The 19,212-nt window shown below is 51.5% G+C and overlaps 8 protein-coding genes across 8 annotated transcripts; 6 read left to right on the forward strand and 2 right to left on the reverse strand.

Moving 5' to 3' along the window:
• Nucleotides 1-456: 456 nt before the first annotated feature.
• On the reverse strand, nt 457-1,595 carry N7515_000113 (eukaryotic translation initiation factor 3 subunit F; the record flags this gene model as incomplete). The annotated part of the gene is made up of 3 exons (XM_056660857.1): nt 457-670; nt 726-1,438; nt 1,494-1,595. The coding sequence occupies 3 exons, from the start codon at nt 1,593-1,595 to the stop codon at nt 457-459; spliced, it is 1,029 nt and encodes a 342-aa protein (XP_056526023.1).
• Nucleotides 1,596-1,816: 221 nt separating this feature from the next.
• Nucleotides 1,817-4,077, forward strand: N7515_000114 (UTP25 family protein; the record flags this gene model as incomplete). Its single annotated transcript, XM_056660858.1, has 3 exons — nt 1,817-1,959; nt 2,011-2,530; nt 2,584-4,077. The coding sequence occupies 3 exons, from the start codon at nt 1,817-1,819 to the stop codon at nt 4,075-4,077; spliced, it is 2,157 nt and encodes a 718-aa protein (XP_056526024.1).
• Nucleotides 4,078-7,264: 3,187 nt separating this feature from the next.
• Nucleotides 7,265-8,798, forward strand: N7515_000115 (velvet factor family protein; the record flags this gene model as incomplete). The annotated part of the gene is made up of 2 exons (XM_056660859.1): nt 7,265-7,680; nt 7,871-8,798. 2 exons carry the CDS (start codon nt 7,265-7,267, stop codon nt 8,796-8,798), a joined length of 1,344 nt encoding a protein of 447 aa, XP_056526025.1.
• A 1,307-nt stretch (nt 8,799-10,105) lies between these two features.
• Nucleotides 10,106-10,378, forward strand: N7515_000116 (uncharacterized protein; the record flags this gene model as incomplete). The annotated part of the gene is made up of 1 exon (XM_056660860.1): nt 10,106-10,378. One exon carries the CDS (start codon nt 10,106-10,108, stop codon nt 10,376-10,378), a length of 273 nt encoding a protein of 90 aa, XP_056526026.1.
• A 1,245-nt stretch (nt 10,379-11,623) lies between these two features.
• N7515_000117 (chaperonin-containing T-complex subunit CCT8) lies at nt 11,624-13,497 on the forward strand (the record flags this gene model as incomplete). The annotated part of the gene is made up of 3 exons (XM_056660861.1): nt 11,624-11,682; nt 11,794-12,164; nt 12,224-13,497. The coding sequence occupies 3 exons, from the start codon at nt 11,624-11,626 to the stop codon at nt 13,495-13,497; spliced, it is 1,704 nt and encodes a 567-aa protein (XP_056526027.1).
• A 276-nt stretch (nt 13,498-13,773) lies between these two features.
• Nucleotides 13,774-14,555, forward strand: N7515_000118 (mitochondrial 54S ribosomal bL12m domain-containing protein; the record flags this gene model as incomplete). The annotated part of the gene is made up of 2 exons (XM_056660862.1): nt 13,774-14,112; nt 14,226-14,555. The coding sequence occupies 2 exons, from the start codon at nt 13,774-13,776 to the stop codon at nt 14,553-14,555; spliced, it is 669 nt and encodes a 222-aa protein (XP_056526028.1).
• A 337-nt stretch (nt 14,556-14,892) lies between these two features.
• On the forward strand, nt 14,893-16,408 carry N7515_000119 (uncharacterized protein; the record flags this gene model as incomplete). The annotated part of the gene is made up of 2 exons (XM_056660863.1): nt 14,893-15,340; nt 15,402-16,408. The coding sequence occupies 2 exons, from the start codon at nt 14,893-14,895 to the stop codon at nt 16,406-16,408; spliced, it is 1,455 nt and encodes a 484-aa protein (XP_056526029.1).
• Nucleotides 16,409-16,986: 578 nt separating this feature from the next.
• N7515_000120 (M48 family metallopeptidase) lies at nt 16,987-18,543 on the reverse strand (the record flags this gene model as incomplete). The annotated part of the gene is made up of 8 exons (XM_056660864.1): nt 16,987-17,021; nt 17,113-17,171; nt 17,234-17,265; nt 17,320-17,383; nt 17,439-17,484; nt 17,532-17,556; nt 17,630-17,870; nt 17,948-18,543. The coding sequence occupies 8 exons, from the start codon at nt 18,541-18,543 to the stop codon at nt 16,987-16,989; spliced, it is 1,098 nt and encodes a 365-aa protein (XP_056526030.1).
• Between the last annotated feature and the right edge of the window lie 669 nt (nt 18,544-19,212).

The following is a 19,212-nucleotide window of genomic DNA, read 5'->3' on the forward strand; positions in this document are numbered from 1 at the left end:
ACAGTCTAGGCTTATCACTCCCCGATTTTCTCTATCGCTGAAGGGTACATCATCAGCGTCATCAACCGCCACAACCACCAGAGATATCAATCACGATATAAAGTCGGCCTCAACTCCAAGATGCCACGTAACGTAGACCGCGTATGGTTAGAAGGGACCGAGCTCGAAGCCGTTAATGGGACGTGACCAGGGGTCCGTGAACTCTGGAGAGAACATGCAAGCCTCGCGAGCAAAAAAAGAAAAGGTAGAAGCCGGGAAAAAAGCGGGGAAAGGAAGAAGGCGGTAGAGGGATAGATAGTAAACAAAGAAGCGGAAGAAGTAATAACGTCAAGGAGGAAATGGGGTAGAATAGAACGGAAATGTGAGGCGACATCGTCCACTTAAAGGCGGGAAGTTCCTTTCGCAATTGATCACATTATGCATAAGCGTTACCTAATTCTTGCTGTGGGGAATCTCTCATGCGCGGGCCTCCTCAGTGCGCTCCTGACGTTGACGGCCGCCTTGGTTGCCGCCCTTTCCACCGCGCTGGCGGTTGCCCTCGCCAGTGGCGGGGCCTTCGCCGCCGCCGAGGGTGAGTTGGGCAGTGGCTAGCCGAGTGGAAAGCTCCATCTGTGTGCGAACGGTGTTGGCGAGGTAAGAAACGACCAGGACGTCCTGGATGTGGTTGTTGCTGTGGAAAGTTAGTGATCAGATACATGAGCGAATAGAATGTAGTTTCAACGTACAAGTCACGCTCAATGTCAGCAGGCTCAACCTTGGGGGCGAGAGCGAGAGCGTTCAACAAGAACTGGCCCATGGCGGTGGAGGCGGGGGTCTCCTCGTCGATCACGGACTCGACGTAGCGCGCGACGCGGTCAACCATGGAGAGAACCTCCTCAACAGCGCGCTCGAGAGACTCAATATCGGAAGTGATAGTCGCAGAACGGTCCTCGGCATCTTTGGCGTTGGCGATGGACTCAAGACCGCTCTTGTCGGCTTCGCCGTATCGGAGCTCGTAGGGAACGGGGATGAAAGCGGCGCTGTCGGCAGCACGCTCGGCGGTGACACCAACGGGGGCGGAAATGTAAGCGCGGGTCTCGAGGTCTTTGCCAGCTTCGGTGGAGACTGTCAAGTGGACGGCGGGGTGAGGCCATGTGCCGTCACCCTGGCCGCTGTAGAAGTTCTGAATCAAGGCGGAGAAGGTGTTGAGCTCGGAGGCAGTGGCGTACCAGCCAACCAGGACCTCGCGGGGGTTGGCCTTCAAGTGCAAAGCCAGCATCTGCTTGTGATATTCCATGTCGACCTCGACCTGGTCCTCAGCCTCGGAGTGGCCGACGGCGAAGGCGGATCGGACCTCAACCTCGCTTCCATCCTCAGATCGTGTTCCCAACAAAGTACCGATGACTCGTTCCTGATCGGCATTACGGCGGAGAGAGTGGTCGAGAATGGAGAAGACTGCCTTTGGGGGGGTATGAGCTTGACCCCTCAGATCAAATAGAACACATGCAACATACCTGAGGTTGGATCACCACGTTAAGAGGGGCAGTAGTAGGAGCGGTCCCCACGCTAACGGGGCCCAAAGGACGAGCGAGGTGAAGGAAAGAATCTTCGGCCATTGTGAATTTTATGGGGGGTGATATGTATCTTGCAGGTTCAAGATTCAAGCCAAATTCAATTCTCGGAGGTTCAATTTTTCCTTGAAGTGGAGTGAGCGCTCTGATTGTTCCGATTCTTTGTGTGTGGGAAATTTCACGCTAAGATAAGATAAGCCCCCAAAATTCTCATATCGGCCAGAACGAGCTATTTTGGAACTTCCATTCTTTGATTGTCTACCAATATGCCTGCTCGTGGTGGATCTTTTAGAGGGACTAGAGGCCGTGGCGGTGGTCGTGGTCGCGGTCGCGGTGGTTTCCCTGGTCGTGGTCGTGGTCGTGGCCGTGGTGGTCGCTCCTTCGCTACTTCGCGATTGAACGAGTCCGAGTGAGTCTCTTATGTCTGGGCTTCAAGTTTGACATGGCTAACATGCGCCAGATCGGACGATTCATCTGGAGATGATAATGCCAGCGAACAATCAGAAGAGGAGTTGGTTGATGATACCCTTATGGACGACGAGTCCTCCAGCAGCGACGAAGAAGAAAGCACCGAACGCCCATATAATGAACTCCTTCAGCTACTTCACACAGATGAACCAAGTGGCCCAGCTCGGAAGAAGCGCAAGGTCACCACTGGCTCCAACGAGGAAGTCCAAATGGCAAACACAGCGGAGGAACCCGAGCAGGTCGATGCCGAATTAGAAGCGCAAGCGCCGTCTGATGATGAAGAAGAAGAGGAGGCTGTGGATGATGACGAGGACCCAACTGGCGCTTTCGAGAAACACTTCAATTTACCGGAGAGCGCAGATCTGACCAAGCAGATCGAGCCTATTCAATCGAATAAGTGGGCGTCGATCAAGAAAGAGGTTGATGGGCTACGGCTGGTTCATACCGTTCCCGACACTGGAGCAAATAGCGCGTCATTTCTTCCGCCGATGAAGAGTACAATCAACGTTAAGGTATTTGATCTGTATCTATCCATAGTCTCTTCTACGCTAACATCCAACTACAGCTCAAGCAAAAACTAAAGCCTCGCGCGGCCGAGATCCTGCCCAAAATCACTGGTCAAGTCCAGACTATTTCGCCTTATTTGTTTGACTACCAAGACGTTCTATATGGTGCTCGGTCGGTTTCCAACGCGAATGAGTTGCGTGAGGTTATGGCATTGCACGCCGTCAACCACCTGCTGAAGACCCGAGACCAAGTCCTCAAGAACAACGCTCGTCTAGCTAAAGACCCAGATACCGACATCGAGTGCCGTGATCAGGGATTCACCCGACCCAAGGTGCTTTACATTCTGCCAACCCGCCAAGCGTGTGTGAAGGTTCTCGATGCGATCACTCGGATCTACCAGCCCGAACAGCAAGAAAACAAAAAGCGCTTCACCGATGGATTCTCGGCACCAGAGGATGAGTCGTGGGAGCACAAGACAGAGGATTTCCGTGAGCTTTTCGGTGGTAACGACGATGACATGTTCCGACTGGGTCTCAAGTTCACCCGCAAGACGGTCAAGTATTTCGCGCAATTCTATAGCTCCGACATCATCCTCGCCAGTCCACTGGGTCTTCGAACGATCATGGACCAGGCCGACGCCAAGAAGCGCGATCACGATTTCCTCTCGTCCATCGAGATGGTTATCGTCGACCATGCCGACGCCCTCCTCATGCAGAACTGGGACCACGTCGACTACATCTTCCAACACCTGAATTTGCAGCCGAAGGAGACGCACGGCTGCGACTTCGGCCGCGTTCGCAACTGGTACTTGGACAACCAAGCCCGCCACGTCCGACAGACCGTAGTGATCTCAGCTCACATCACCCCGGAGATCAATGCCCTCTTCTCATCGCATATGCAAAACGCCTCTGGCCGCCTGAAAGCAACCCCAACCTACGCCGGCGCCATCACCGAGCTCCCGCTCCCCGTCTCCGTCAAGCAAACCTTCACCCGCATTGACAGTCTCTCGCCCATCAAAGACCCCGACGCGCGCTTCAAGCACTTCACTACAACCATCCTGTCCACGCTGGTGAAGAACATCACACACGGGCGCGGCAAGGGCGGTACCGGCACCCTCATCTTCATTCCGTCTTACCTCGACTTCGTCCGCGTGCGCAACCACTTCGCCACCTCCACGCAGACAACAAATGTCTCCTTTGGCGCTGTCTCCGAGTACACCGAGCCGAAAGAGGCCAACCGATCCCGCAGTCACTTCATGTCGGGCCGTCACTCTGTCCTACTGTATACCGAGCGTGCGCACCATTTCCGTCGTTACCAGATCCGTGGCGTCAAGCGTGTGGTGATGTACGGGCTGCCGGATAATGCGTTGTTCTACAGTGAGATTGTTGGGTTCTTAGGTCTTGATCAGGCGGCATTACTCGAGGCTGTCGAGGGTGGTGTGCGTGCACTGTTCTCGAAGTGGGATGCGCTGAAATTGGAGCGTATTGTTGGCACGTCCCGTACTGGGAATATGTTGCGCGAGAAGGGAGGTGATACTTTTACTTTTGTATAAGCAGAGCTCTGCATTCCGAGTCGTACATATAATATATACAACCATTTTGCATTTCCCATGCTGTTGGATACTTCACGCTCGGGATACCAGTTTAACGGCCTTAGACCTGCGCATCTGATTTGTTAAGCTTAATCGCTGTATGGCGACCTTGAAGGGCATTTGTGGACCTGTGGTACCGGTATCAATGTCCATGGCGTCAGGATCTTCGTCAGGCTGCTTGTGCCGGCACGCATTCTCCCGCCGGAGGTCTCATCCATCGCTAAGTGACCTCAATTGAATAGCATTGTCTCGTCGTGGTATCCACTTCTTCCCAAAGTCGTAGGGAAGCTTGTGACCGAGACGTATATCAACCCGATCTAGAGTTTGAGCGGTTTTCCAGTAGCATGAACTCAAGTGAGCATGCAGACATGAAATCTGTGCATATAACTGGAATCAATACTCCCTTACATTATACTTGCAATGTATTGGTGTAGTGGTGTTGTGGGAGGGGAGGAAGCTTTGGCAGAAACCTCGGGAGTTCGGCTACTTCCTAGTTCCTCAAATACTCAGCTTCACCGCTCCCGTCAAGTCACGACCGGGCATAGTCTTCACAGTATATCAGGCTGTTTGAGTTTCTCTGTCTCTATTCTTCATCTATCAACAATACGGCAACTCGGCAAGACCCATCGCAGCATCATACCCATTGCAGCATCATACCCATTGCAGCACCATACCCATCGCAACATCATACCCAATGCAGCATCAATATATCGTAGAATCCACCAAGGAAGGGTCCTGCCAACCCGTGACTACCAATCATCAGTACTGTGTACTGATCGACACTCCCGATCTCTTGGATGCTGATCCCAGCTCGGCTCATCTCGGTCTTCAATCCCCATCAGGGATGTTCGTCGCTCGCGACACGCACTGAGATGGCTTTTCCACACAAGGGCACACAAGACGAGCAAGGTCCAAGCCGCTCACGCCATATGCAACACTCAGGATCGACCGTAAGGATGAGGGTTACGCCACCCCTTGACGTTTTAGACGTGTCCGACTATGAATGGGGATCCAGTCTGTACATCTCTTCCTATTGCAGGCCTTGATGTGATAATGAGCACATGAAGAGTCAAATTTCCTACATTTGCAGTATCATGCAGCAACATCTTGCATGCGGCATGACCCGTTATGAATCCTTTCATTCTTGGAAACTACACCGTGGCTAGCGCGACTACCGCAGCCACCATGTCTGGCGGTGCATGTTAAAGGAAAGGGAAAACTTTGCATTGATGATCTGCGCCTGTTCTAAACCCTACAAGGCTTCAACATACACATGAGAACCTACGGTGGAGGCTAGCAAAGTCTCAGTCCCCACATTTGCCGACGAATGTCGGAGCTCAAATGATCTCGGCCAACTCCGCTTATGTTTGCATTTTGCAGGATCCCAAGCTGATGATGGGACAAATATTCCTCTCTTCGGGGCGAAATGCTCACATATGTCTAGCTATATCTAACCCAGTTGTTCACCTCCAACCGCATTTGTTTGACGGTACGTACTAGATCGATCGGAACAGCGGAAATTCCAGAAAACTTCCTTGGTTCCCCATTAGAAGGGGCGTGCCGCGTGGAAGACCACAGACCCACAAGTGGAGGGCGCAAGACCAATTGACTTCTCTTCCAGGAAGCTACTCCGTACTCCGTACACTTGCGAACTTACCGAAATATGCTTCGGCGTTTCCTCCGAAAGCTTGCTCCTAGTGATACACCTTATGCTCTTCAACTATACTCCGAAACCAAATATCTACGGAGTACTATCGGACTATTCGCCAAGGTCAGCCCACGGTGACTCGGTGAGGCTAGATGCAGCATTGAGATTCCCCGATGTGGGGGGCAGGTCTTGAAGGATTGCCAAGTAACCGTCTTACACCAATGATCGCGCCTCACGACCCCAGCCAGCCACTTACGACTCAAACTCGGATTCCGGCTGTCTCATTCGAAGCCCTGTCGGTCAACATCCCGACAGGTCAACGAATGATCGTGAGCCATGTCCCAACATCGGTTTCTTCGTCTTAGGTTTCTGCTCGAATGACCCGTTACAGGGGCAATTTACACCTATCAGAGACCACACCAAAGATACATAGGACAAGGCGATAGTTTCCTCTTTGATACAATTCGGCCGGTTGAGCCGGTTCGTAAAAGGCACAGAAAACAAAGGACTTTGTCGGTTTGTCATGCCTTTTTTTCATTGAATTCATTTTTCATTTTTGCCTTGTTCTTTTTGGCCCTGCAAAGCATATCCTAATAGGTCAAAACAGGCGACAAGGCATCGAAAGTGACAAGAGATACTTCAAGTATCCCGGTCTCCGAGGGAAAGCTTCTTAATTGCACATGAGAGTTCCACAATGCAGAACGGCTTCCACTTATATTCCATTGCCTGACCGTCTTTCGAGACATCAGAGACATTTGGGCACCGGTCTCTGTCAGGAACAGACCTAGCGCATCCACCACGCACCTGAATCATGGAGGCACATCCCACACCCATGTCACAGGCACCCACTTAGACTGGTAGTCTCCCCTTCTCGTGGCGAAGCCCACTCGGCCCGTTCCCTCCCCCGGCTCTTCCCTTTTGTCATCATCGGTGGATATAGACCATAGCGCACTGTACTCCGTACAAGGCTGTGGCTCTGTCAACCGGCAAAAAGAAATTTCTAGACTTCGATATCAGTCTCACTCGTATCCCCTGTCATATCCAGCTTGGGATGATTGGCTGTCTTGGAGAAACCGTGGAATGTTAGCCTACTGTGCGTGGACAATCTTCCAGTGCTTCAGTTTGAAGTGGGAACATCTGTGATCAAGGAAAACCCCCGAGAGAAATACTAGCTCCAATCTTACATCCCGGAAGAAACGCTATTCGGAGTGGGTTTGGTCTGGCCGTTAACCGACTGCATTCACATGTGGCTTATCAGATGCCTTTGTTCTGACCACCGATTCCAGGATATGCATTCATTTTGACGTGTTTCTCTGCTACTCACTTCCTTGCGTCCCCTGGTACCTATATAATTCTGCCCAGGAAGCATTGACCTCTCTCTTTGATTACCTGACTTGGGTTGTATCCAATGCCTCAGCCGAACCCAATCCGAATCCGGCACTACGCAATACCCACGGAATAACACAGGGAGCACCTGTCGGCTCTTGAAGAGGAGGATAGATGTCGCGGCCACCATCACAGCAATGTGGGCGTCCCACGCCGGAATGGCCTCACCCTGACTCGGCTCCCCGCACCCAACACGGCGGACCGATACCTTTCCCCTATCCATACCGACAAGAGCCTCGACATGCTCTACCTCAACATGCGGGCTACGAGAGCACAACGCACTTTGGTCCCCGGCTTCCGGCTTTGGTTTCGGAAAGAAGTGCAGACCCACGCTATCTGCCTTCCGACAATGCGTACATCAACTTCCAGCCTACGCAACAGGCGCTACCGCTGCGAACGTATCATCCACCCCCGGCAAGCTCTGAAGCCCGGGATCATTACAACCCATACGAAGAGAGAATCAACCCAGCGTTGGGCCCTGCCCGGGACTATGATGGTCACCGGAGCCGGACGTACGACGTGGAGTCCCAGTAAAGTCCCTCTCTTTTCGTTGCTGTCGATCCGAACCTCTTATCTGTCAGTGGTCCGTCCTGATGGTGTTGTCCCTTGGCTCGAGATTTCCCCTTCTCACGTCACATCTGTGACAGGTTACACAACGCAGAGAGAGACAGAGCCAGAAGACACGATACCCCTGCAAGAACGTTCTGACTTCCCATACAGACCCAGCAGCAGTTCCACGGCAATGCCCAGCCCCGTCTGGTCAGATAAAAGCACGACAACGCATGCATTCAATCCCATGCTACCCTTCACCCACCAAGAATTAAAACCCCAATCCCGGAACGCAAACTACAGAATGCCCCACGGCTTCGACAAGCTCCTCCACCACGAACCAGTACCCCAATCTCCTCCTCCACAGTCAAGACGTCCATCCACTCAGTCCAGATACCACCTGCACATCCGTCAACAGCCCATCGCAGCAAGAGCCTGCGGCGCAGGCGACCGCGACCGTCGCCCCGTCGATCCACCCCCAATCGTCCAAATCCTCCTTACAGACTTCGACTCCAAGTCCCAAGAAGACAGAGACCTCCTCCAAGACCCCCGCTTCACCGTAGGCTGTCTCCTTTTCCCGGTATCCACCTCATCCTCCTGGTCCGAAACAGAACCCACCCGGACGCGAGACAAAGACAAAGACAAAGAAAAAGACGACATAGCCCGAACAGACGACCCCCTCTCAACACCCCTCCTCTCCGGCAAAGCCTTCATGTCTCCTTTCTACGTCGACGCAGACCCAGACCCAAACTCCGCCCCAACACATCCATCATCAACCCTTCCTCTCCCTCATAACAACAACAACGCATCCCGTCTCCATCAACCAGCGACATTCTTTATTTTCGCGGATCTGTCAATTCGCTCTGCAGGTCTGTATAGATTGCAGTTCCGGTTGATGAATTGGGGGTCAGTCGAGGATACGGGACAATCGATGCCTATTCTTGCAGAGGCCTGGTCGGATGCTTTTCGTGTTTATCCTGCGAAGGATTTCCCGGGGATGAGGGATTCGTCGATTTTGGCGGAGGGATTAAAGGAGATGGGGTTTTTGGAGTTGAAGACTAGGGGACATGGGAAAGGGAAGGGGAAGAAGAGGAAGTGATTCCTTCGTCAAGGTACTTGGTTGTTGTATGATGTGTCCTGGTGTTTCTTGAGGCGTTTGATCTTGCTCTATACTGTCAATCCTGACAATTCCATATGGACTACGATGTGATATGAGATATGAATGTTGCTCAGGCGTGGAAAGGAAGAATATAGAGTGAATCCATTGGGGAAAACGAAAGACAAATCTTAGAGAGCTGGCCACTCCAAAACACATAGTAAAAGAGGCTGCGAGGCAAATTACAACACAGTAACAAGTAACTCAACAAGCTTGAAGCATTAGGTCTTTGGGGTCATAACTAGGATCTATACTGTAACTAGTGGGGAGGTAGCTGTGTGACGAAACGAGGTCCCTCCTTGCCAAGACAGGCCATGTGATCTCCCTGCTGCGGAACGGCACTAGTATGTTCCGGAGAGACAAACACTCATGCACACCGTTTCTTCCAAGACACTACTACTAGATACTAGTTATTAGACTTCGACAGTGTGACCTCCTCCTTCAGGCATACTTCCCCTGTCCACTCCCTCTTAGCCTGATGAAACCGAGGTAATGTGCTGCCACCGCTACAAGTACAACAGGGAGCCGAACCCATGCCGCTGCTCCCCCAATGTCCACACTCCACAGTACTGTGTAAGGTTATCGAGTCCACCGTCAGGCCCCCGTCGGGCCGTCACCCGTGGTATTACTTGACAGGGCCCGCATCGGTTCGTATAACGGGACTTACGTTATCATTGGCCGCGTAACATTCTCGCAGAGTAGGCACCCTTCCCCTGCTGTGGTCCCGGAGGAGTGTTCCAGGTCCCCGCAGTATCTTGATCGTTCTGGGGTCTTCGCCCCATACTACTAGCTTGAACTGTTTCTCATTATGTCGTTTGTTCTGGTAGCGCTCGGGTTCAGCGCTGTCCGAGCGCTACCAGAATAACCAACATAATGAGAAACAGTTCAAGCCAGTATGGGGACGTTACCAATATATCGCATTTACTATGTGTTTTGGAGGTCAGCTCGGCGGTTTGCCAGCTCGGTAGTGAGGTGAATTACTTTGCTGCGTCAGATAGCTTGTCCGGTAAGCGTCACATGAGTTTAACTTTTTGCTAGTTGGGCCTTCCAAACCCTGGAGCTCTTTCTCTTTCTCTTTCGAACTCTTCAACTCTTCAACACAGAAGAAACTCAACCACGAGTACAGGTCAGAAAAGAAAAACAGACACGAGCTCGTCCCGCAAGATGAGAAGAGCATAGGCGAAGCCGTACCGCCTGGGCCTCGCCCGCAGTTGACGGCTCCACACCTGGGCTCCCAACAACGAGGAAGGATGTCTGATACTCCAGAAAGCATCCCGGCCAAGTGGCACCCGGATGATAAGCAACTTTTCCAACGACCCTCTAAGCCTGGCCCGTCTGCACCAGATGAGCAAAACGCGCCGCCTTGCAATCGATTCTGCTCATATATGCCGAGTAGTGAGTACCACGTTGCGCCCATGAAGACACGACTGTCACGGTCTGACGGTATTGACTGGCCCGGCTTCCGGACGGGGCTGCCGACGAGCCCTATCAACATAATCTACTCGCGGCCTGGATACAAATAAACAGGCAAGAGGAGAATCTCTTTAGAATCCAACGCTTCACAGAGGACGACTATGAAGCCTTTGCAAGGGTTTTAGTGTTGAGGATGTGAAGATCCTGCACAAACTTCATGTCTCTCCGAAGGAACACTTCCTTCGACAGATAGATCCCGCGAATGAAGGTGAAACGGACGGCTTTCAGGAGAGGTTGAAACGTTATGTCGCAAATTGCTGGAAAGTGTTTTCCGCGGCCCATAAAAGCGGAGACCTGACAGGTGCACTGGAACAGTACTAGGCAAGCATATGTGGACATTGACGCCTCGCAAGAGGCCGGCTTCGGCGTCATTATCTACCACGTCAAGAAAGACTACGCTCACCTCGACTTATCCAAGCCCCCTCCAGCGAATACAACTGAGCCTATCATGTTCCTCAGTCGACTGCTGACCTCTACCGAAATTTATCATCGCTCTTGGGTTGGACCAGATTACCTATCCTGCTTTACGACAAGACGGAGACAATGCTTCTCTGACCGTGTCTCGGCTGTCTAGTCTGCTCGACTGTCGCTCCATGACTATCACTCCTCGAACCATCCCCATCCCAGACAGGTAGTCAGCTAGCTGGCGCTAGCGGACGGTCACTCAAACGTTTACAGTATCTCGTCAAAGAATACTTCGCCTCTCAACCTGGTGCCGACAATGGCGCTCCGAACATCGGCTTGCATTCTTGTCTGAAGCAGGTTCTCAATGGAGCTAGCTATTTAAGAGCTACCGGGGATATCTGGGGCAGCTTGATCGTTTGTGGTTGCTATGGTTTTGCTTACCGCTCTAGGGAATAGTGTGTATCATTAACAGTCTACCCTGTGCCAAGCATGCTAGGTTATCTTGCGGAGGGATCTTATTGTCTGAGACCCGAGTATATGCCATTTCTCTCTCTGCCTGGTCAAGGGTCGAGTATTTCGCCTTTTCCTGATATTTTCAAGAGTCTTTCCCTCGCATACAGAAACCGAGAAAATAAAATCCTTAATCCAGACTCCACTCTCCAGTCCAAAGAACATAATAAATTGAGACTCCAATGTGTAGTTACAGAGTACTGTGTACTCCGGACTGTGTATGCCGATCTATATCTCGCCCGCCAAGCATCTGGCTCCCCCTCGTGCAAACGGAGCAAACCCACCACCGCAGCTCCAAAAATTGCCCGACACAACAGCTCTCTCCCTCACATCAACCCTTTTGATATCCAGTCGCATTTCCTCGAACGCGACCTAATATCATGTCTCTCACAATTCCCGGTCCCTCCCAAGGGGGTCTTTTCAAGCCCGGGTACCAGAGGTGAGTTGGAAAAAGTCGAAAACCCACCGCAAATAGGGACCTCCTTATCTGGCCCTCCTCAAAAGCGGTTCGAAAAGAAGCAATTGACTAACGCCGTGTCTTATTATCTAGCCACGATTCCGAAGATGGAGCCGTCATCCGTAATATCGAAGCCTGCCAGGCTATCTCCGGTACAGTCCAGACTTCCCTGGGCCCCTATGGCCGCAACAAGATCGTCATCAACCACCTGCAGAAGATGATCCTGACCTCCGACGCTGCTACGATTCTCCGCGAGCTCGATGTTGTGCACCCCGCTGCTAAGCTGCTTGTGATGGCGAGTCAGCAGCAGGATGCGGAGATGGGCGATGGTACCAACTTGGTTATTATGCTGGCTGGTGAGCTGTTGAAGAAGGCAGAGGAGCTGATCCGCATGGGTCTGACGACGAGCGATATTGTTTCTGGATACGAGAAGGCTCAGAACTTTGCCTTGTCTACCCTAGAAGGTATGTTTATCGATAAGTGGTGTGGTCGATGTACAAGTGGGGATTCTAACTTCGTCTAGAACTCGAGGTCGACAGACTCCAGGATATGCGATCGACAGCAGAATTGAGCAAGGCTCTCCGCACAGTGGTGGCTTCTAAGCAGTCCGGTACCGAGGATGCGTTGGCTGCATTGGTTGCGGAAGCCGTTCTGGCTGTGTTGCCCAAAAACCCCGCCAACTTCAACGTCGACAACGTGCGAGTCGTTAAGATTATGGGCGGTAGTTTGGAACAGTCGAAAGTGATTAAGGGCATGGTTTTCCCCCGGCCACCGGATGGAGTTGTCAAGAAGGCCAGCAAGGCCAAGGTTGGCGTGTTCAGCTGCCCCATCGATATCAGCCAGACCGAGACCAAGGGCACGGTTCTTCTGAAGAACGCCCAGGAGATGATGGACTTTGGAACCGGTGAGGAGGAGCGTCTAGAGACTGCCATCAAGGAGCTCTACGACTCCGGTCTCCGCGTGGTCGTTGCCGGCTCCACTGTCGGCGATCTGGCCATGCACTACCTCAATCGTTTCAATATCCTGGTTATCAAGATTTTGTCCAAGTTCGAGCTCCGCCGCTTGTGCCGCGTTGTCGGTGCCACACCCCTGGCCCGTCTGGGTGCCCCCATGCCCGATGAGATGGGCCAGATCGACATCGTCGAGACCACCGAGATCGGCGGTGACCGAGTCACCGTCTTCCGCCAGGAGGACGTCAATGCTATCACCCGCACAGCCACCATTGTCCTGCGCGGCGCCACCCAGAACCACCTGGAGGACGTCGAGCGTGCCATCGACGATGGCGTCAATGTTGTCAAGGCCATCACCAAGGACCCCCGTCTCGTGCCCGGTGCCGGTGCTACGGAGATCCAGCTCGTCGAGCGCATTTCCAACTTCGCCGATCGAACCCCTGGCTTGCCCCAGCACGCCATCCGCAAGTTCGCCGAGGCCTTCGAGGTCATCCCCCGGACGCTCGCCGAGTCTGGCGGTCTCGATGCCACCGAGGTTCTCTCGCGTCTGTACACCGCACACCACCGCGCCCCCGTTGCCGGCGAGTCATCCGAGGAGGAAGGCAGCTCGTCTGAAGAGGAGGATCCTTACTGGACTACGGGTGTGGATCTTGAGATTGGCGAGTCTGACGGCACTCTGGACACTGTCGAGGAGGGTATTCTAGATCTCATGGCTACGAAGATGTCTGCAATTCGCTTGGCTAGTGAGTCTGCCCGGACGGTGCTGAGCGTTGACCAGATCATTGTCTCGCGACAGGCTGGAGGTCCTAAGCCTCCGCAGGGTGGAGGTGACTGGGACCAGGACTAAATTAAAAAGGAGCGAGCTGTTTGTATACAGTAATAGGCCTGATAGATCTTCGTACGACGATACGGCTTTTTTGAATTGTAAATTGGTTACTTTCTCTTCAGGTATTCATTTGCTTTCTTAGTTCAATGCTCAATTCTAGGAGTAAGAAGTAACAATCAACACCAAAGCGATTATAAGTTGTCACTATGTATCGTGTTGGTTCGCCTGTTTGCCTGATAAAACATCCGCCTGAGGCATCAAGGCACAGATCACGTGCCACTCCCAGATTTTCCTCGAATGTTTCCTTTCGGTCTTGATATCAACGAGCCGCGATTCCAATCCCCACCACTTTCCTCTAATCCAGCCATCTCCGGAGCTCCCGACCTCACCCTCACCTCCGCCATGTCCTTCACCACCCAGGCCGCAGCCCGCTGCGCCAGACAGCTCTCCGGCTCCGTCCGCCCGTCCTCCCTGCGCATCGCGACCTCCGCATACCTCACAACCCGTCGCACACCCAGCAGCCGGCGCAGTGAATCCACCCAGGCCGCTGCTACGAACCCGAAGATCTCCCAGATTGTCGACCAGATCAGCACATTGACTCTGCTGGAGACTGCCGATTTGGTTGCTAGCTTGAAGGTGTGTTTTTTTTATAGTCTTTCAGTCCCGGAAGCAAACGCAATTGCATCAATCTCATGTCCCTTTGATATGTCCAATTGATTGCCCAATTCAATGTGCTAAGACAATCACAGACCCGCCTCAACATCCCCGATCTCCCAGTCGGCGGCTTCGCCGTTGCCGGCGGTGCCCCCGGAGCGGCCGCTCCCGTCGCCGAGGAGGAGGAGGCTGCCCCTGCTGCCGCGGAGAAGACACTGTTCAACATCAAGCTCGAGTCTTTCGAGGCTACCTCCAAGCCCAAGGTGATCAAGGAGATCAAGACCATGCTCGGTCTGTCGTTGGTTGACAGCAAGAAGTTTGTCGAGTCTGCGCCTAAGGTGCTGAAGGAGTCTGTGCCCAAGGAGGAGGCGGAGAAGATTGTTGAGACGCTTAAGGCGCTTGGTGCTAAGGCTGTTCTGGAGTAGATGGTTTACTAAGGGGGATATAGATTGGAGGGGTGAATGTCCTTCGCTTTGTCTGTTTATTGCTTGAGATGGGCATTTTATTGTGTTTGGCCTCAAGGCAAAATGTACATTATACGCATTGTTGGGGACTATCTGGTACAGAGGTCTTTGGTTAATTGATGCATTTAGCACGCTTTATTCTCTTTGTAAACCTGGGGTGTACTGTGTACTGTGTAGAATGGACTTTGAATGGTGAGAATCGAGTCTTGACATGGCCGGGCCAAAATCTCGGAGCTCGTGACTTCTCCGAACTTCAAAATATTCCCCTCACCCACCACCCTTCACCACCAACCTCGCCATGTCTAAACCATTGCTTTCATTACAATGGTGTCGATTATTCCAATGCTCCCCGAAAGTCCATATGCTCCGCCATGGCGCACCAGTCACAGCTGTCAACGCGCAACCCTCGAAACGAGCCTTTCACACGACCCCGATATGGTCGGCTCGACCTCGTCGATCACCACGCGCCAGACATCTCGCTGAAAATCCTACGCAGGGGCAACGTTGGAGAACCAAAGAGGGACTGCGAATCGACGGCAGTGGTCTTGTCATTGATCACCTTACATCAGATGTATCGGACTCGCTCAATGCCTTCAACCAAAACAAAAAAGCTTTATACGAGTTCCACCAAACGTTGATGCCGCCGGGCATCAACTTGGAGACATTCGACAGAGTGATTCAAGAGATAATCGTATCTGCTCACTCCAAGCTTCCCACGGCGAATACCATCCGGGCCATCTCAGTAGGTAAGTTTGAAAAGAACAGAGAAACCAATTCTGCATAAAAATACTAATCATAATACCACAGACGTCGACGCCCTCTTCCGAATGTCCCTCTTCCTAGGATTAAGCGACGCATATATCCCCAAAGCCCACAACATCTTCATCTGGGCCCAAAGCGCCTGCGCAAGAGCCGGATCCCGGCGCGCAATCGTCCACACCGTCTCATACTACCTGCGCCACCACTCAGACATCCAACTAAACACCGAATGCATAGCACAACTCAAAGATCTCGCCCTACACGACGAATTCCCACCCGCAATCACACTCTACATTCAAATCCTCCTCTGGCGCGGCGACTACGCCGGCGCCGTCGACCTCCTAAAAAACAAAATCGTGCCCTACACCAAGCCCTCGCTCGTGCCACCGCACCCTCTCGAAGACCTGACATTAGGGGGTTCCATCGACCCGCCCGTGCGCATGGCAAGTCTCGCCCTTTCACAGACGCACGGCCTCGAGGATATGAAGGCTGCTATGATGCATGCTGCTATAGAATATCATGATCCCGTTGCTTTGACTGATCTGGCTATCTTGTTCCTTGAGACTAGTGACTGGGATGGTTATGAGTCAAATATGAGTATAGCGGCTGTTACTGGACATCTCCCTGCGTGTCTGTATCTGGCCAATTTCTACTATAAGATTTCCCAGGGGGAGATTCCCACGCTGGCTGAGAGGAGGGCGGCGGAGTCTGGGGAGGCGGAGAATCCTGGAAAGGGTCCTAGTTGGGTGCAGTCGATTGTGAAATGGGCGGATGGGAAGATTAATCCTTTTTTTTCGAGGGAGGATTATCGGAAACATGCCATTGATTGGTATGAGCTTGCTTGGGAGATGGGGGATGGTGCTGCGGGTCTTATTCTCGCTATACTGCTAAGGCAGGATGGTTTGGTAGATGCTGGTCGGGCGGTTTATACTCTTGCTAAGGAGAGGGGTTTGCCGGCTAATGTTCCCAGGAAGGGTCTTGTCGAGTTGGAGGATCGGTGGGATGATGTGAGCTTTGAGCCTGGGTTACCTCCTAAGCTTATGGCGCTGAAGTGATGTACAATACTGTATACATTGTGTACACTAGGATGCGACAGCATCAAACATATGAACCATGATAGAGCCATCACAGTAGACCATCGATCATGAAGATAAGCTCATTAATCCAAGTCAACCCAGACATAAGATAACCCTCATAGGTAGTAGGTTGTGTCTCAGTGATCACTCGCTTATACATGGAATCTCGATTCCACGGTAAAACGTATATCTTTGATGTATTCAGCACCCTCCTTGGGCCAGAATTTGGGCGGAGGGTGTGATCTGGAAACCCTTCAGGTAGTCATCGATAGTTCTTTACGCAGTCCAGACATCCGACGGTGATCAAATGCACTAAGAGTGCTGTGACGCATATGATGGACATCGAGGATCTGAGAAGCGAAGCAAAACCATGTGTTGACCTTTTTGGTCTTGCAAAACTCATGAAGACCTGTAGTAATCGCATCGGCCGTAATCATACGAATACCAAACGCCTCGATCATGCAGAACTCTGGCAGTAGCTCGAGAAGGATTTTGACTTGATTCTATCTTCTGTGAGGGAAGACTCTTCATAATATTAATACATTCATTCACACCAGTCATAGATCTGGCCATTTCACCTCAGAAAGGAGACCTGCGAACCGAGTTATAAGCAGAATGGAAACCCGGCACTGGAGAGATTAGCCTCCTATAAAGAGTATATAACTTGAAGGGAAAGGCCTTACTATATGCTTGGGTAGCCCTGCACCCATTCTCGTCGTATATTGCTTCAGCCTTGTCAAGCCTGATCCATTAAGTTAGTCTGATCACATATCACATTGATCATTGGGGACGACAGGATCTTACCATCCTTGAATAGCTTCCATTCGATTGTAACTCTGCCACAGATTAGCTATACTCCCTTAGTACATACCAATATTATCCAGACTTACCGATGGGTGAGTGGACATGAACTGTGGCGGAGCCTGTTTCTCCTGTTCGTGCATGCGAGCCCATCTAGTATGCGTATGAGTATAGTCCGAGTCCAAGATGCAATTCAGTTATAACTTACAATTCAACAGCTGCTCTAGGGTCAAAGCAGGCTTTGGACATCATCACTGAGATTGTTAGTCAGACTCCTAAATCATCATTTCTGGTTTCATACTAAGTCCGATGTTGTCTGCTTCAGCCTAGATCAGTTCACAATGTTAGCCAACCACAGAAACAGAATCAGGGAATAGAATCAGGATGTATACAACTTACCTCCTGCGTCCGCGAATTCGGCAAGCTATACATAAGATTCAAAAGAAAAGAAGAAAAGTGTCCGGAAACATCAAACAAGAACGAGACAGCAAAAACAGCCCCAAGTGTAAGGAAGCTATTGCTCACACGCTCTGCAGGATGATGAGCTACAACATGTGCAATCTCATGTCCTAGAACAGCAGCTAGGCCATCTTCATCTTTGCAAACAGGCAGTATACCCGTATAGACAAATACTTTCCCACTAGTCAAACCAATATCAGCAAATGTTCCACTATACCAAACACATAACACCAAAGGAAAAGAAAAGAGAATACCTACCCAGGAAGAACAAAAGCATTGACCATCTTAGGATCATCAATAACATGAACCCTCCACTCAGCGCCCTCAACCTCCGCCTGTGGAATCAACCTCTGCAACACACCATTGACCATACGAGTCAGCGGATGTGTATCAGACAGAACCTTCCCGCGCTCAGAAGCGAGGATCTCACGGTAACTCTCTTCGCCCATTTTGAGTTCTTGGACGCGAGAGATGAAGTTGAATTGCCGTCGACCTGTTATTTCGACAGTCTCCGTGTTATATATATAGACACCGGATATTCCGACGCCAATAATGACGAAATGGTGCGGTTTTGCATTCTGGATGAGCCGGTAGAGGAGTTGTTGGCGCGGGCCTTGGAATCGGTTGTATTGGTATTGTCTTTGGTAGTGGCTGTGGTGGGTTGAGGAGAATGTGCGCTTGGTTGGAGGTGTATGGTATGGAGGTTGTCTGGTGGATATCGTCTGGGATCGTAGACAAGCTCGGTGGGTGAATAGCTGGGGGGTGCAGTATGCGCGCGTGGTTGGTGGTGCGGCTTTGAGGGTCTTCGGGAATAAGTGCGCGTATGCGCGGCATGTGCCCGTCGCGTGGAGCATGGTCGCTATCAGCTGTAAATTGAGTGGGACTGTAGAAGGCCAATATGTGCTGCATGTACTGGAAGTGTAGGTTGGAACTTTGTAAGGTTCAAGGTCGATCTGACGAGATACGGAGATAAGACGCTATCTCCCGAACTCGGATTCCGTCACGAGCGTAAAGCCCCCAGTACTGTGTATGTACTCCGTACAAGCTAGAGATGGCATAGAAATACAATATCAAGATGGATCAGAAGAGATGAGTATATAAGTCAATGGACGAAGAGGAGAAAGAGAGAGGGAGAGAGAGAAAACTCACGGGGTTCTATATCGCGCCTGTGATGCCTCAGGCACCCAGGCATCCAATATGATCTTACTGTGTATAGCAGTACAAGCACTTCTACTGTGTATAGCTACGAACCCGAGACAGAGTCAAGATAAATTATGCATTCAATCAAGTCCACATCATATTAAAGCAAGAACAGGACCACCACCCGCGCATAAAGACCGCCAAGAGCAATTACATAGAAATGGAGATCCATAAACAGCATGAATTCAATGGGAGGAAACGGAACAAAGCCCCTGGTATCATATTGCGTAGTCATGGGAACAAAATGGTATCATCGGGATGGAAAAAGGAAGACCGCAAAAAAAGACAAGGGGAGGAAATAACTCGACGCAGTATGTACAAGT

This window comes from Penicillium bovifimosum (genome assembly GCF_028826915.1).
Source record: "Penicillium bovifimosum strain IBT 22155 chromosome Unknown utg000001l_segment0_segment0, whole genome shotgun sequence".
Lineage (NCBI taxonomy): Eukaryota > Fungi > Ascomycota > Eurotiomycetes > Eurotiales > Aspergillaceae > Penicillium > Penicillium bovifimosum.